We start from the raw sequence: 17,048 nt of genomic DNA on the forward strand, positions 1-17,048 counted from the left end.
CCATGAAACCTGGAGGACAAAGAGGCCATGTGACATTTCTCTGCTGAAGGGTAAGTACAGGTTGTTCTGGAACTTGGGGAGCCAACAGTGTGCTGTCCAGGTAGCAAACAAGAGCTGTACGAACATGAACATGTTGCCTGCCATGCAACGGGGCAGGGGGGAAAACAGATGAATTACAGGATCTTCCACAAAATTCTACACATTACATTTGGTAACTCAATCCTTGAGCATTGCAAAAGGCAATAAAACTAAATAAAAAGAATGTGTTTGATTTTTAATAGAACGGAGAAGGCTACGAAAGAGTGCTAGTGATTCTCTGACATTACCTGGCTACAAAGTCAGAACCAGATGGGCCATCCACATAGTTTCTTCTGTTAGCATTCAAGCTGTGCGCAGAAGCTGCATCTTTTGCGGGTTCAGCTGCCAAAAAGAACAAAGCTCCAGTTATTACAGTTTAGTATTCAGTTAAAATCCATAATAGAAAAGCTGTCTGAAATAACCTGAAGTAATGATTTCCAAAGATTTAAAGAATTTTGATTGGTTCCATTATTTAGATTAAAACCCACTCACTTCCTTTCAGCTCTACCTTCTCCAAAGTTCCCATACTGGCACTAATTAAGGGAATAGAGAATGACAAAAATGACTAGAAAAGGCAAGGGAAGAAATAATAAAGAAAAAAAAAAAGAAAAACACTAAATTATAAGCAAGTAATCTTTTTACTAAAAATAAGTTCTCTTATTCTGGAAATTTTTTTCTGATAAAAGTTTTTTTCCCCAAGCCCTTAGACTGACTTTTCATCTAGAAAATAGAATTTTGGTCACATCCTAAATTAGTTAGCATTATTTAAAAGATTTAAATCAGAGAATAATAAAAAAAAAATATATAAAAAACCACACAATGAAAATCTCTTCCTAGCTCTTGGAGACATAATCACAGTACTACCGTATGCATGTTTAAGTTACCATGACTCTATACTCATTAACAGATCTCAAGATCCACCTGAGAGGTGGATTTTTAAATTTGAGGATTTACTGTTAGAAGACTGTGCCTTTGCACCAAGGTACAAAATGCAAATTTAAAATTAACTATCTGTCCACTTTTCCCAGATTTATGTTCCTTTTCTTGGTGTCTTCTCCTCAGCAACACAAGCTTTTCAGGCTAAGTTCTGTTCTTGGCTCCTTATTATGTTTGTAATCCCTGCATGGGCATAAATGGATTCTAGGCTTGTTTAGGTCAGGAAAATTTGCAAGTGATTATACCACACCAATTTAAATGAGCTTTTGGTAATAGACAATAAAATGTAATTAGGATTTATGAGATGAGTTGAAGATTAACGCAAGGAAAGAGTATTCTGCTTCTTCGTTACGGGCGTTGTACACTGCCAAATCCTATTAACTAAAACATTCACTGTATTTGTGAACACAACGGCAATCTGTACACATACATATTACAAACATGCCCATTAAAACCAATCCTTACTGTAATTACCTTGGGGATGCACAACACCACGAGGCTGGACAAACGACGGCTTCACCACCTCAAACCACCAGAACAATTCTGCCATGAACACCATGTAGTTGCTCTAGCAAAGAGAGAAATCTGTGTTAAAACACAAGCCTTCCAATAAATAGATTAAGCAGCATTCGAGATACGTCTCTGCATTTCATTCAGTTAACAGTCTCTTCTCTACTGATTTCCTAGAAAAAGAGATCAGGAAGATTGATCCGTAGCACCAACAATCTAACACGCGTAACTTGACCAGGTTGTAACCATTGGGGTTGAAATGTTTCATAAGTGTATGCTCAGGCCTGATGTCTTGCAGGCAAGGCAGAGGGGTACAGGATGGGTGGAAAGGGACGCCTGTCAAGCAGATTAGCCATTTCCACAAAAAAAGAGGAGTGAAAACCTATTGCTTTGCAAGGCTAAGCAATAAAAATTTCAGGGCTTTAACATGAAAAACGTTGGTAGCCCTTAGTTTTGTTTGAAGAAGTTGTTGAAGTTAGTTTTAGTTGAAGTCTTTATTGCAAAACAGAAGCCAGCAGCAGTATTTGTTCAATGCAGGTTAGATCAAGGTTTTAGCTCCAAAGATTTATGCACACTTAATAAGTTGCTGATATATCTCCCCGCTGTATTTTCCCATTACAGAGCTATGAAACACGGAAGTGTGGGAGCCATCTGATTTAACACAAGGGGAAAAACGGGTGAAAAGGAGGAAACAATCTGGGACATGAACCACAACAACAACAAAAAAATCAATAGAGAGGAAAACCAGGCAAAAGCACTAGCAGAAGTTTCTGCTGCAACGCCACTTAAATGGGAGAATATAACAAACTCATTGGTGTAATTTTTACAAACTAACAACAACATCAAGAGCACTTGCAACTTATGAACTCATGTTGAAACCCAGCAATATATTCTCATGTCACCTTTTTGAAAAATAAAGCTTTCTGAATATTTGGTCCTATAAAAACTTATGTACTTAAGAAAATTAGCATACTTACACTCAATTATCAGAGGCTATCTCTCTTTTTGTTTTTCTTTGAAAATGAAATTAAGTTAAAATAGTCTTTCAGTGAAACTGGGAAGTTATTTCAGTATTTGCTTCAGAGAAGAGCTTCAAAGAAAAGCAAGTCTCTTACGAGTTTTGTGGTAACACAAAGAAATCAGAGCTGATTTAGGAAAAAGCAAACAATTACTTATTTTTGTGGGGGTTTTTTTCTCTTTTTTCCTTTTAAACAAATAAAGGGGAAAATCTACTTATAAATAAGGGATGTTACTTGAGTACACTCTTAAATCTGTTCCCAATAAAACCCACGGCTTGCCCTGGTCTTCTCTACTTGCTTTGGCCTCTGCCATTGCCAAACTGCTGTTGGAAACTGGGTACGGTGCCAGGCGGACCTTTGGGCTAAGCAAAGACAGCTGTTATTTTGGTTTTTAGATTGGAGTCGGCTCCTACATTTTCTATAGGACTGAAAACTATCTTCAGTATAGACTTTGCTATTATAGATATGAACAGAGCAAACTTTATATCCATGAAGCATTCTCATTAGCAGAGTGTGAGACATTTTTCTAGTTTCCAGCCCTTTGTTAGCAAGAAGGCCTGCCTTTGTCTCCAAGAAAACCTTGCTGCAGATTCAGAATTGCATTTGAGCTCCTGAAGAAACTCAGTCTTTAAAAATTAGTTTAAACTTACAAAGAATTTCCTAATTCAATTTCACTGAAATCTGTAGGAAAGAGACCTACATATCAATATATATTTTTTTTTTCTGAAGGATTTTAGAAGAATGAGGGGTATTAAATAAGATCTAACAAATTACAGAGTTATTAGTATAGCAAATGATTTATCTGACAATTCTTTAACCAAAATAAGACAAATTCTGAGAAAGTAAAAACAGTGGTACACTGTCTCTATTTTAACTTTGTCCAATGAAAAAATTTTCTGCTTGATTCAGGTATATATGGCTCCAAAGTCTGTAAGTGTTCTGTCGTCAGTTCATCAGCTAGAGGAGAAAAATCTAAGCAGAAAGATGAAGCTCTTCTGATCCAGTAGGAAAGAAAACTGCTCTGCATTCTGTGATGGACCTATTAACATTCCACTGCGTAACTACATAAACAGGCAAGATCACTCACATTCAATGAACTGTATATGTGAGCACACCTAGTGTATGGTCACGAAGGATGCACTCAAATTAAAAACTCTATCTAGACTACGTAAGACTTCCATTTAAGATTTCTTTTGACAGCTTCGTTATGCCTTCAGTCCCTCAAATGTCAAATTCCATTGTTGCCTTAAAATGCATACCTCAAATCTTGAAGCGTGAGCAAATGTTTGACAAAAATTCTAAACAAAATGCCATTTTATTTCAGAAACAAACCACAGGCATTAGGGGGAAGAACATCTTTTTAAAATAAACAAAATTTTACACCAAAACTGTATCAGGAAATTTGAAAATACATTTTTTTGATTCAGATTTATTTTTCCTGGATATTTCTAAAATGGATAAGCCTTTACTCCAGCAAAGGGATACTCTTAGACTGGAAGCTACTTATACACTTCAGTATATGGTGAAGGGATCAGCCAGATGTTGCCATAGTTACTACACACAAGCTGGAACTAGACTAGGAAAAACCCTGTCTCTGCTTATTCAGCACAGCATAACTCAATGAGGAAAAGTTCCTAGCAAAATCTTTTCCATTCAGGGAAAATGTTAAGCATAGCATTTTGGTATCACACACTGATTTCATTAGGAAGCATTATACATAAAGAAAAAAAGATCAGATGTACTTCTCAGATAAAATACAACTTTTAATACTACAATTTTGAAATAATACTACAATTTTTATCTTAATATTTCCCCCTTCCCTTACCTCCTCTCAAACTTCTACATTTTTAGCTTGAATTTTTTTTACTACAAAAAAAAATTATAAAATGTTCTAATCATAGCATTGTTCCCATCTGAAATAATACTGTATTGAAATACTCCCATTTCTTATGTTTATGCTGAAATGCTGCATGTAATAGTTAATAGACTATTTTATGAAGCACTCAGATATTTCTTTTGATAATACCTTCTATGCACTCCAGAGCTACTGCAAGACAGCTTGTTTTCCCAAAATCACCAGAGCAGTATTTACTGAAGTAGAAATGAAACCGCTGGCTGCACAGCCCACTTAGAACCGAGGCTCCTTGAGACGTTTGATGGTGAAACAGCATGATGGAAAACACATTTTCTCACAGGCTTAGTCAGAAAGGGTTGTCAGTAATAACAATCAAAGGGGAAGACAGATGATCAGTAACTTATTTTTTTGGAAAAACTGTGGATCTGTAGTAATCCTGCTACCCAGGGCTAAAAAGAATACTAATATTATTCCACAGATATCACCTTGATGATGCTGACAAAAGCTCCACCACCTGGTCACACGATTATCACATGCACTTATACACAAAAATATTCAGAAGCACAGCAGTTTTTTAATAGTACTAAAAAAATCCCTAAGCTCTGCGCAGTTCAGCCTGGCTGAAAAGCACTGAACAGCAGATGGCAGACCTGCAGCTTCACACACGCTATTTGCTAAACATTCTGGTTTCAGTTTTTCAATTTGATATTTGCAGACCGTTCAACAGTTGCATGTAGTCAGCTGCACTGCTGTTTATAGTTTATCTATTGCATATTCTGGTACTGTACAATAAAAACCCTTCTGTTTAACAGATTTTGGAAGCAAGAAATATTCCCATATTTGGAATATAAAATCTAAAGTCATTGCTTGCTTCTCTATCAAAGGGATATATAAGCTAGCTTGTTTTATAAAATTTTATACAGAAAGATAAATTATTTTCTTTAATATTTCTTTCCCCCCCCACAATTTTAAAACCATGATTAATTTTAAATGAAATTAGCTAACAGAAATAGTGCATCTAATCTTGCCACTTAAAATAAACTATATCCTTCTAATATTTTATAGGTTTTAGATCTGCATATTTATAGAATAACAAATACAAGGTCATATATACAACAGATATAAATAATTTGTAGTCAGGCTTGAATCCAATAAAATTGAATGGAAAAGCAGCAATAGATGCTTTTAGGAATTTTCTCAAAATGAACATAAAAATACACTGTAAAATTTATATCACAATGCACATTAAAATCTCTCTTCAGTAGGTCATGAAAGTAAGTTACCTCAAATGCAAATCCATAGTTTATACGTTAGAAAAGTGCCAACACAAGTGCGTCAAGACTGAAGAAAATTAGAGTGTTTCCAACTCCCTGGAGAAGGCCAAATTACAGTTCTGTGTATGACCCATGCACTACCAGTTTGCCACATCTCCTGCCACAACAACTTTCGTTGAAAACTCCAGTATGTCTTATTTCAGCCCAGAACAAAGAAGTGGGAAACCTGTCTGATTAACATCAGTGAAAGCAAACCACGCTGCTTCCCTTCAAATAATGAGTCGGGAATACCTAGTCCCTCTCAGGAGAGAAATCTGCTCTTAAAGAGCTGTTCCCTGGTTGAATCTTCTTTTTCATTCCTGATCCAGAATCTTTTTAAACCGTCCAGATGGAATCAAATCCCTGGGCTGACTCTTACCATACGTACCCAATTGCCTCACCAAACACAGCCAGCTGCTCTCCCAGGTCTCTAAGGGGTCCCTATGTGCACTTACAGGGACTGCAACTTAAGTTCAGGCTTGGGTTAGCCGTCTGATTGACACTGGGTTTTTTTCATTGAGATGGGATGGAAAGCTGTACAACACTTGTGGACATCATGTAGCCCCTATGTGATGCATTTGAATGCTACTTTTCACATCTCAGTGGACATGGTGCCAATTATAGTTTCTGCTTACATTGTTCGCAAAGTCACCACCGACACTAAATCAAAAAGTGCAAGTATTCAAAATGTTCAAATACAATACATATTTTTAGTACAAAACAACCCCTTAGATACTTAGATATTCTCCTGTCCAAATCAGCAGTGAAAAAAAAAATAAGGTACCTAGTCCATGTGCTTAGTTGTGACTGTGCAGTTTCAAGTCTGGCCCATATTTAGGTCAGAGGAACACCTTTCACAGGCGAGAGCCAGCAATCATCTCTCAGATTTGCTGCATTACACATGCAGAAACCTTTCATTGTGGATAAACACACCTTCTGCGCGAGTGTGGCTGAACGGACTCTACAGCTGTGAGAGAACAGCAGCCCAAGGGAGGAAGCATCCGTGCCGAGGGGCAGCACATGGAAGTCTCCCAAGCTTTCAGAGGCTGCAGGGACTTGGGGCCCTGTTGAATCCCAGGACCGCCCCCCTCAGAATAGCAGGACTCGTGAGCACATACTAGTGTCAACACCAGCTTGTGTAACCCTCACCACACCCATGAGGGCAGTAGCTGCTATATGCAAAGAGTACACTATTATATGTCTATACCCACCCAAAGAGGCAAGTAGCCCCCGAGAGACTTCCTGGACACCTTCCCAAAAGCCACTGGTAGGCCAGTATGACCCCCTGCTTCTGGGAGGCCACTGGCTTGGCCTCCAACCCAGGAAAAATGACTATGCGAGGAAATAAATGCATTGTGTGAATAGTTACCTTACTAACAATGGATTTATTCCATTAATAATAGCAGCTGAATTAATAAAAGGTGTTCTAATACTGGTTGCGATCAGTATGTCACCCTGACTCAATCCTCTATCAATGAAAAGGGAATGGAGAACAATATGTGTAGATTAAATGAGTAGCAAAAGTTTAGGATTACTATTTAAAAAAAAAACCTCCACACATTTTTGAAGGCTCAGCTAAAGGAACACTTATAGACAATAATCAACTGTGTGTCAATCCATCCAATGCCAAGTTCCTATGAAGGCTCTCAAACCATGGCAAACACCAACCGATCCAAGCTCTCCGTCAGTACCCTCTTCAAGTGTTAACCTCATAAATGATTGGTTCTTAAGTCTGAACCCTATGGTTCTACTAGAATAAACTGGCAGAGAATGATCTAAAAATACCAAGAATGTAACCAAATACAATGAAAGATGTTATTCCTCCATTAGAAATACTTTAAACATGTATCTTGTGTGACAAATGGAAATGAGACATGCATTTTTTCCTCTCTACTCAGGAACTATACATGTCTCTTACACCATCCTTTCAGGAAGTATACATTCCACGCGATCTTTATGCAAGCCACAAATGCTACATACTGACTACTACACTGCAGTGCCAACCAACTGCTGGGCCAAAGCCAGAAAGGAGTCTTTACTGTTCTGCAGTGTGGTTTCTGCTTCCTGTGACGGCACTTCATGCAAGTTCTTCTATTTCTACAAACTTGTTCTTTGGATAGGCAGAACGTGTGTGTCAAGACACAATAAAACATCTCTTTCAGTTCTATGGAATTTCCCAGATGCAGGTGAAGAACATGATGTTTTAAAAAATAATCCTGTGTCAGGATAAAACTGCTTACATAAGGAAAGAGGGAGGATAAGAGCAAAAAGCAATCTGCACAACTAAAGAGAGATCAAAGATTTTCTATTCTTTCCTTTCATTAAATATGCAGAAAAGAGTCAGAAAATACTGTTATTATTTTTATGTAATCTCTCTCTACTTGTGTTTGCCTGTCTCAAAGGAAAACAACCAGGAACCAGCATGATCCCTTGGTGGTGCCTCAAGCATCCATGGAATGTATTCAAATATTTTTTTTTCTTTAACATCAGTAGCTCTGCCTTAGTAAACATCTTATGAAGAACTTCACCAATGTATTTTTCTTAGGGGAGGAGAAATGGGCAAGTGAGGAGTAACAAAACTTACTTTCTGGTTTATTTGATTGTGACACATTAAAGCTGTCTAGAAATCCAGACAAAGCTTATTTCTTCTCTGTGCTAGAACAGAACTAAGCCAACAGCTTCATCTGCTGCAAAATCTGAGAGCCTGTATCAAATACCCGGGATGCTTGACAAGTTAAGTTTTAAATTGTTCTGACTTTGTTTCTCTGCATTTTGATGGCAAAGCCAAAAGTGGGCACAATCACCTTGGTCAAGTCCTGCACTGAATTTCAGGAATACAACCTACCTTGGGACATAACAGGACAGTGTAGTGTGCCCAGTAAAGAACGCACGGTATGCACTCGGTGCGTAATCACTTGAAAAGAAAGAGGCTCTGCTCCCTTCCTTCTCAAGGACTAGTGTAAAGTCAGGACACCTAGTGTAATTTCTAGGACCACACAAGGCACAGCTCTGTCATTGCAGCAACTCAGCTGTAATTTTTTTCTTGAGGCTTTTTCCAGTAACATATCAGCAGTTTGGTTCTTTTTATTCTGTCACCATTTTAACCAAAAGCATAGTGCCACCTACCGTGCAGCATGACCACCCTGAAAACAAAAATACTTTTTTTCTGCTCAACAAAGATACCTGAAATAAAGTCACATGCTTCTATAAATCCTAAAGCTTGAAACTATATAAATTTTATAGACTGAGATAAAGGTGACTTCTACTAACCAGTTTAATTCAATGTGTAATATTTAAAATATCTATTTACAAGTTTTTTTTCAAAATTACAATAAAATTCTCTGGAGAATATGTAAATTAGTAAAACTTACTCTAATCAGATGCAGTGGAAAACTAAGAAAGAACTCTTTTAACTGTGAATTTATTTTGAAAGCAAATTAATTCTTAACACCGGAAAAACAGAGTTTATAGCACTACTCAAAGTATTGTGCCAAGTCTTAGAAGAAAAATTTGGCAGCCTTTCTTTGTAGCATTTACATCTAAATAAGTATCCACACCACAGCAGCTTGTAAAAACATGATCACGAAAGAGCTTTCTCAGTTCTAGAAATACACTAAATCTTTGAAAGAAATCCAAATCCCCTCTAAAAACAGAGTTCAGAAACAACAAAATTACTGAGTCTGTAGCATGTTGTAAGTGTAAAGTCTGAAGCACTGGAATATTGACAAAATCTTTAATACAGTTACTTTTTAAAAATTGAAACTTCATAGTGCATACTGCCTTGAGAAATAATACAAACTAGTACTATAAGAAAAGGTATTATTGTCACAAATGAAACCAAAGAATAACAAATTCCATTTATTCCATGTATCCGTAAGCAGAGAGAAACAATCCAAATGCAGCGAGGGAGTCCTACTCAAGATCATTCAATATGGTTGTAGGACCACATGTTGGGAAACTAAGGGCAAGAGAGACTACAGTGCAGCAGACTTTTTACAAGTAGGCAGGTAGATGATCTGAAATTTAAAACCACCAAAAGCTGACTGAAAGCAGTCACCACGCAGCTTTGCATACACAAAACAAACCGGCAACAGCTCAGCAGTCTAGACTTCCAGCGCCTGGTCCTACTGCCCGTACTCACCCCGGCAGCTCATTGCTTATTTGGAAAGGATTGGGTTCAACCCTACAGGAGACAACAAAGCTGCATTCAGGCTCTGGCCTCTGTGACTCAGCTTGCCAGATCGCTGGAAAGCCCATGAAAGCAGTAAGATGACCCAGATATTGAGAAACCAATTACATCCCATCTGCAATGGATATGTTGACTCCATAAAAATAATAACTCATTCCCCGAAGGCAGGCCAACAAGAATCTTAAGCAAATGGAGTTTCGCATAGAAAAGGTCTTAGAGAAACACAAGAATACAAAATTAAAGTTACAATTAGGCAAGAAATAATTTGACTACTACTTGTCTTTCCACAAAGGCTTAAAAAATGATAGAATAAGCAAAACTTCCCCCCCCGCCCCCCCCTTCCAAAAGAGCAGAATCTTGAACTGACTGAAAACAACTGCTTATTCAAACAACTATATTTGTTGGAATTGGGTTCACGGCATAAAACAGTTAGTGTTTTCAATGAAATTAGCTCATAAATTTACACTTGAAAAAGCTTTAAGGGTAAAACCCACAGAAAAGAGTAAGAAGGGTAAGTAATAATTCCCTGAACAACTCTTCAATATTTTGGCCTTTTGTGCAAGCCTTATAAAATTAAAACTAATAAACTTACATTTTAACAGAAATATCAGAAATACATGCTTTAACTAACAATTAATAAGAAAGAAGATGAAGTGTGAAAGAGCTTTGCACAAAATCAAAGTTTTAATAGATACTTTCACAAAGGCTTCTTTAAAAATACTTTTAAATTACTAGAACAACATAACTGTCAAAAGAAGGCGGTTCTACATGCTGCTGAAGTTTGTGTGTTGCATGCTATACCACAAGAGACGCAACATACTTTTTCATACGGTCATATAGCAACAGATGGAAAAACACTAAATATATCATTAGCAAAACAGTGGATGCTGCTTGAATTTTCATTTATTTCTTTATTTATTTTTACCTTTATTGAAGAAGCTGCATAGAGCATATCCTCAAGACTGAAATGGCAACACTGGTTAAGGTATTCTTGACAAAATTCTTGAATTAACTGTAGATTATACAGGCTGTCAGCCAAAGACATTGTCTCTTTCAAACAAATATCTAAAGAGGAAGAATAGAAGCAAAGATTAGATATACAGATTTACAAAAAGTGCTTTTTGCTTTGCTGGATTCTGAAGCATTTTCTGGTTAAATACAGACTTGATTTTTTTTTTCCCAGGAGGCTTTTATTTTTCTACTTCATAAACTTAAGAAATGACAACTCTACATTTTATCTTTGCAGTTTTATACCTTTAGACATTTTTCTAAACCTGAATTGTATTTTTTCACTATTGACAAGTTTATTTTTGTCTGCTTTGCCTTTTGTGAAAATGGAAGTTATGCTCTAACTCCTGCTATTTCCATATAATGAAAAACTTATTTTATCACTAAAATGCATTTTTTTCTATTAGATTTTTCTATACAGCAACGGCAGTAGGAAATATATGCTTTTTCAAAGTTCTCCATACATACCAGTCCTTTGTCTTTGCGTAGGGACCTGAGAGTACATTTTAATGCTATTAACCCTGGATCTTCCCAAAACACCAGCATCAGTTTAGTCTTATGTATTTGTTTTTGTGGATTTAGATGTATGATACGAGATTTTAAAAAGATCTGAAGCCTCTGATATCTGAATTATCACTCTCTGTTTGAAAGTCCTATTTAAAGATGAAGTGGTAGGAGTGAATAGACTAGTGTCGTTATACAGTATTCTCTGAACACTATTTATGCTCAGCTAACCTGCTATTCTCTTTTTATGACTGCTTCTTGGAAAATCAAGTAGCAATAATAACTTTCCAGAAAAAAGGACTGAATAAAACAAAATTAAATATACTTCCAGAGCATGCATCAGATTTTATTCCTAAAGCAACAATGTATGACAAAGCTCCACATAACGGTTTGAAATCGTTTAGGATAAATGGTTTCTTCAGACAAGGAATCTACCTTGATGCTGGCTGGATAAGGATTCCCAGCCTGAGGGAATCAGACATATTCTGGTGATGGCCGCCCTGAAGCAAGGGGACCCTGAGCAAGGTGGTCTCTGCTTCAGGGTTTGGGGACATGGGAATGGTTTCTTCTCTGATCTCCTCAAAGCCTCTGAGGCTTTGAGCAACCTGATCTAGTGGGAGGTGTCCCTGCCCGTGCCAGGGGGTGGAACTCGATCTTTAAGGTCCCTTCCAATCCTAACCAGTCTATGATTCCGTCATCCCAACCCCACAGATGATGATCAATGGAAAAAAGATGTTTGACTAAACTGACTGAAATGGGATTAGATTTAGTAAAGCACAATGCAAAGTCACACATTTGGATCTAATAAAACTGTAATGTGATTCACTGGTTGAAGGTGATATACAGTAGGAAGGTATTGTGTATTAGCCAACATAAAGATGTTTACAAGCTTTCAGCATCATCCAGCGATGAAAAAAAAGTGAACATAATGCTAAAATGTATCAGAAAATGTATTTCCAGTAGTGACAGAGAAGCACTGTACAAAGCAGTCATGACATGCCAATCTGGATTTCTGTGTACAGTTGCAACCACCCATATTCAAGAAAGATGAACCAAAACTGGACTAGCTGCAGAGGAAGACTCTTGAGGATAATAATGAGAATGCAAAACCACTTCAGAAGGGGATACTGAAAAGGCTTGGTTCAGTAGCCTGGGCAAAACAAGAGAAAGAAAATATATCAAAAAGGTAGACATCAGATTAGGATTAAATGTTCAAGCGAAATGGCACCTCTGGAAGAACAACAAAGGCATGTAGACAGGCTACAAACATATTTAGGTAGAAAACAATAATAAGATTTAAACCCATGTGAAAAATGGAGCACTGCAACAGTGGGTAAGAAGAGTATATATTTTAAAGAGCTAGACAGTTTTAAGATAGAACATGATAAATTCATGAAAGTAATTATATAATTTCATACAATAGCTAATTTCTGGAGTCACTGACATAGTGAGTCTTTTCTAGTCCTACATTCCTTGAAGGAAACTCAGATTTGAAAGTCTTAATGAGGAGAAACAATCTATTTCAGACTACAGAGAACTCCAGATTTTTTTTTCTTTTTTTGTTAATGCACTTTAAAGCATTTTTGCATATGCATTTTGGTTACCTCCCTTCCTCAGTTCCAACACAGAACCAAATCTCAGTGAAATTTAGCATGCATCAAAAATTATATTTAAATACAGGGAAGACGGGAAAAGTCTCTTAACGTGCTTATAGTCACTTCAGCGTACCTTTGAACTTACTTCTGAAACAACAACATGCACGACACCTAACAAGAACATTAAAACTAAAGTTCCAATGATATGTGCCTTGTCTTGTTTCAAGTCAGACGCTGGAGGAATTTGCTGGTCAGTACGTATGTGGTCATGCAAGGTATACAAGATCTTTCGGACTGTCTGTATTTTCAGCCATGCTAAAAGAGTAAGAAGGAACTAGGGGTTACCCCCAATTCCACAATACCCAAGTTTTAATTCTTCCCTAATTGCATATAACAGTATATATTTAGCTGCAACGTTTATGTAAATTGAAAGTTGTAATTTTCAACATTCACAAGCTGCAGAAGAATGGTGAATGCATGCATCACAGAGTCTTTCATCTTCAATGCCTACTGTGCTGGAAGCTTCCTATAAAGTGGTTGCGTATATGAATTCCAGATTTCAGTCCTTAGCAAGCTTTATACCCTTGTTCGTATTCCTGGATTTCTCAGGATGCTTCTGTATAAGTGTTCCCACGACATCAAAGGTATCACAGACAGAACACAGGCAGAAAATGATGGGTGTTAGCTGCCAAGACATTTTACAACTACATGAGGCTCTTCGTTGCCAAGAGGAAGATATGACTTCAACCAGGCCACGGAGCAAAAGAACAAGGAGAAGCTGCTCATCATCACAGACAATTGCTATTATAGAACAGTATGACACTAATACATTCTTGATTATAGATTTTTGTTTGATCTATAAAGGATATAGGTAACTATCAGGTGAACTAAAAGCCCAGAACACAGAGCAACTATTTGCCATGCACTGCAGCTATGTCTAACTAACCTCTTCCATGTTTTATATCTATAACTGCTCAGATTCATGAGAAAGCATTCATGCAGCTTCCAGAATAAGAGTTTTCTAGGTGGTTTCAAGTTCCCTACCACAAAGGCAAATGTGTTGCCATGGTCAGATCTGTAATAATATATCTTATTATATCAGTGTGAAAACATAAAAGTAAGCACAACATGGAAGGACACCTTGGTTCCTTTTATTTAAATATAAAAATAAATAAGCACAAAGTTAATATTAAACCCACTACACTCAAATTATGCCTCTTGTATATAATATTTAAGCACCTTCCTTCACATAGTTACAAACACAGACACTTAAACTTTTACGGACACGTGTTTACAAGCTGCGAGACACGTTAGACATACCCTCTAGTTTAACGATATCTGGACAGTAGAAGTGGATCAGGGCTGCTAGAGCACAACCATCTGTACCATCCTTCAGCAGATTCTCCACCAATGGAATACAGGGCAGCTGTTTAAGCAGCGTTTGCTCCTTCCTGTAACGAGCCTACAATATAGAATGAAGACATTGAGAGAGACAAGAGCTCTGAAACATCTGAAGAAACAGATTCATACTGTAGGTTTTACATTCTGTCAGTGAAAAAGCAATATTCAGGAAATAGCTGAATATTCTCAATGTTGAATTTCTTAAAACTATTCATGTTATGCCCCATTTTGAATGGCATAAATAACACCTAAGAGGAAAGGAACCTACAATATTGAGCCTTTCCTTCAAAACTACCATATTTTTATGATCTTTATATAGTATGCTGAATTCAATAACATCATATACCTTAACTAACATTCAACACTCATTGTTACACAATCAGAAATGACTGTGTGTAAACACAATGAGGCAAATCCTTAGCTGGTGTAACTTCAGTTTGCTGGCAAGTCAAATGGCTCTGAAGTTAACACACCTAAGAATCTTGCCCCAAATCTCATTTGTATAATTGACTTAATGACCAATTCAGAAACAAAGAAACGTGCATTTGATAAGCCCCATTTTTATTACTAGTATATGTCACTAGAAGCAGTTCATGGTCAAGTGCTACGACCCTGCAGTGGCCCAGGCATAAAAGGAAACATTTTGAAAAACAACTCTGTATATAAAAAAATCATTAGTTCAGCATACCAAGATAGTATTTATCTGCAATGAATAATGAATATATTTTTCATGGGCTTCTTTTTTTCATGGGGGGAAGAAGGGGGCCTACTTAAAAAAAAAAAAAAAAAGGTATTAATCATTCTTAGTTTCTTTTCACTTCTTCCTGGGAAAACAAATGGAGGTGGAATAAAGTGATATAGATTTTAATTTCTTAATATTTATTAAGACTTATTTTTTAAAACAGTATGGAAGGCTTTTCTATTCATACCACAGAACTACTTATGATGACAAGACTGTTTCTGAGTTAATTTCATGCTATTTTCATTCATCTATACCCACTAAACCGTAACTCTCCCTGTAGGGACCCTGAGAAGTCTTTGTGGATGGCGCTCTTTCCAGCAAAGCTGAAGCTGACAGTTCCTATCTCCTGCTCTCCACTTTTGGCTGTGCTGGAGGAACAGCTGATGGGGCTGCGTGGTGAGACCACTGATCCTGCTCCATCTCCTGCCTTTGTTTCTGCAGTGAATGAGTGGGCAGGGCTGGAGGTTTGATGGGTGGGGTGGGAATTGTTTAAGCTAGTTTTGCTGTGGAACCACAGACTAACCCTGAAGGCTATACCTACTATCACTGGATTTCTGTCAGGGATCACATGGGGTTATCTTCAGTGAAATGTCAGTGTCTTCCAAGTGGCCCAAGAAGTAAGAGTCTAATCTGGCAACAGCAGACGTATCAGTTCTAGAAAAATAAAGGGCTTGTATTTGTCCCAGAGAAATTATACCTTAACCAATAAATATTTTTTAAAAACCACTGAGAGCTAGCCTGCACTTTAGACTTGAAATCTAGTGGTATTTGTGTGTCAAGTACGCTTTATAAAAATGAAAACGCCTGTTTTTTGCATGCTATGGGAAATATTAATGAACACCAAACCAAATCACATGTTTCACGCATTATTAATATTCTTTTCCCCATATTAGTAATACTCCCTATTTCTAATGAAATAGGCTAATTATGTTTGCAGTGAAAGTTTGTTCTTTTTCACTCTGTGGCAATCCAGTGATGAAAATCCTGTAAGTTTCAAATACCTTGTTAATATGCCCATGCACTTCCTCCTCAAAATGACTGAAATTAAGTCTATGAAATATTACAATTTAATTATGAAAAAATGATAAAAGATACAGGACATGGATGGACTCTAACATCATGGTCCAACATGCCCTGTGGAGTTTGTATATATTGTTTTAAATAGCATCTTGTTAATGGCATGTTCAAAAACATTCAAATTTGATAATAAAGTGTTCTTGAATATTAATTCCTGTGGAAAAGTCTACTGTCACTTTAACGATGCCTCCACTGGCCCTATGAACAGTGCCCGCAGGTGCTGGAAACTGTGTCATATCATTAAAGTGGACCTAGAAAGAGGGCTTAAGTCATTGCTGAGAGTATACCAGGCACATTACTTCAGGAAAAGTAAACTTATATAACCTGATATGCTAGGTTCATTAGGGTATAACAGGCATAGTGTTTCAATGTGGTTGAAAAGATGAAAGAAATTATACTGAAAAATAAAAGGCACCGGTAATTGCGCTGCACTTTTAATAAACTTGCATTTGAAGGAACTCTTCTCATCAGTTGCAATGTTTGCTATTAAATATGGATGCAATAATGCAAAAGATGAACCTCTACATCTATTATAAATCTGTGGTGTTAATTTAAACAGAAATGGTAATACAGACATCTTGTTTCTGAGATCCTAAACCAGCCTGATTTAGCATCTTTGAGCTTATTCCACTTAAACAAATCTAGATATAGCCGAGATACTTGCATTTAAACCAAGGCAGCTAAAGATGAACCAACAGCACACCAGCTACTCTGTCAGAAGTGCTCATGTGTATTCTGAGTTAATCATTCATCATTAACACTCCTGTGCATTTCCCATATCGTAGATAACATGTTATAAATTTACTTCTGAGTCGAGTTTT

General features: G+C 37.0%; 1 protein-coding gene across 1 annotated transcript in view; it reads right to left on the reverse strand.

Moving 5' to 3' along the window:
• Positions 1-312: 312 nt before the first annotated feature.
• Positions 313-17,048, reverse strand: part of LOC104462216 (calmodulin-regulated spectrin-associated protein 2-like) — a 25,742-nt gene continuing 9,006 nt past the window's right edge. Inside the window, exons 3-6 of the mRNA XM_010074079.1 lie at positions 14,328-14,469; positions 10,826-10,965; positions 1,489-1,582; positions 313-420 (exon numbers count right to left, since the gene is read on the reverse strand). Coding sequence (XP_010072381.1) covers positions 323-420; positions 1,489-1,582; positions 10,826-10,965; positions 14,328-14,469 — 474 coding nt within the window. The 3' untranslated portion in view covers positions 313-322. The remainder of the gene's footprint in view (positions 421-1,488; positions 1,583-10,825; positions 10,966-14,327; positions 14,470-17,048) is intronic.

The sequence above is a fragment of the Pterocles gutturalis genome, unplaced genomic scaffold (assembly GCF_000699245.1).
Source record: "Pterocles gutturalis isolate BGI_N339 unplaced genomic scaffold, ASM69924v1 scaffold30256, whole genome shotgun sequence".
Classification (NCBI taxonomy): domain Eukaryota; kingdom Metazoa; phylum Chordata; class Aves; order Pterocliformes; family Pteroclidae; genus Pterocles; species Pterocles gutturalis.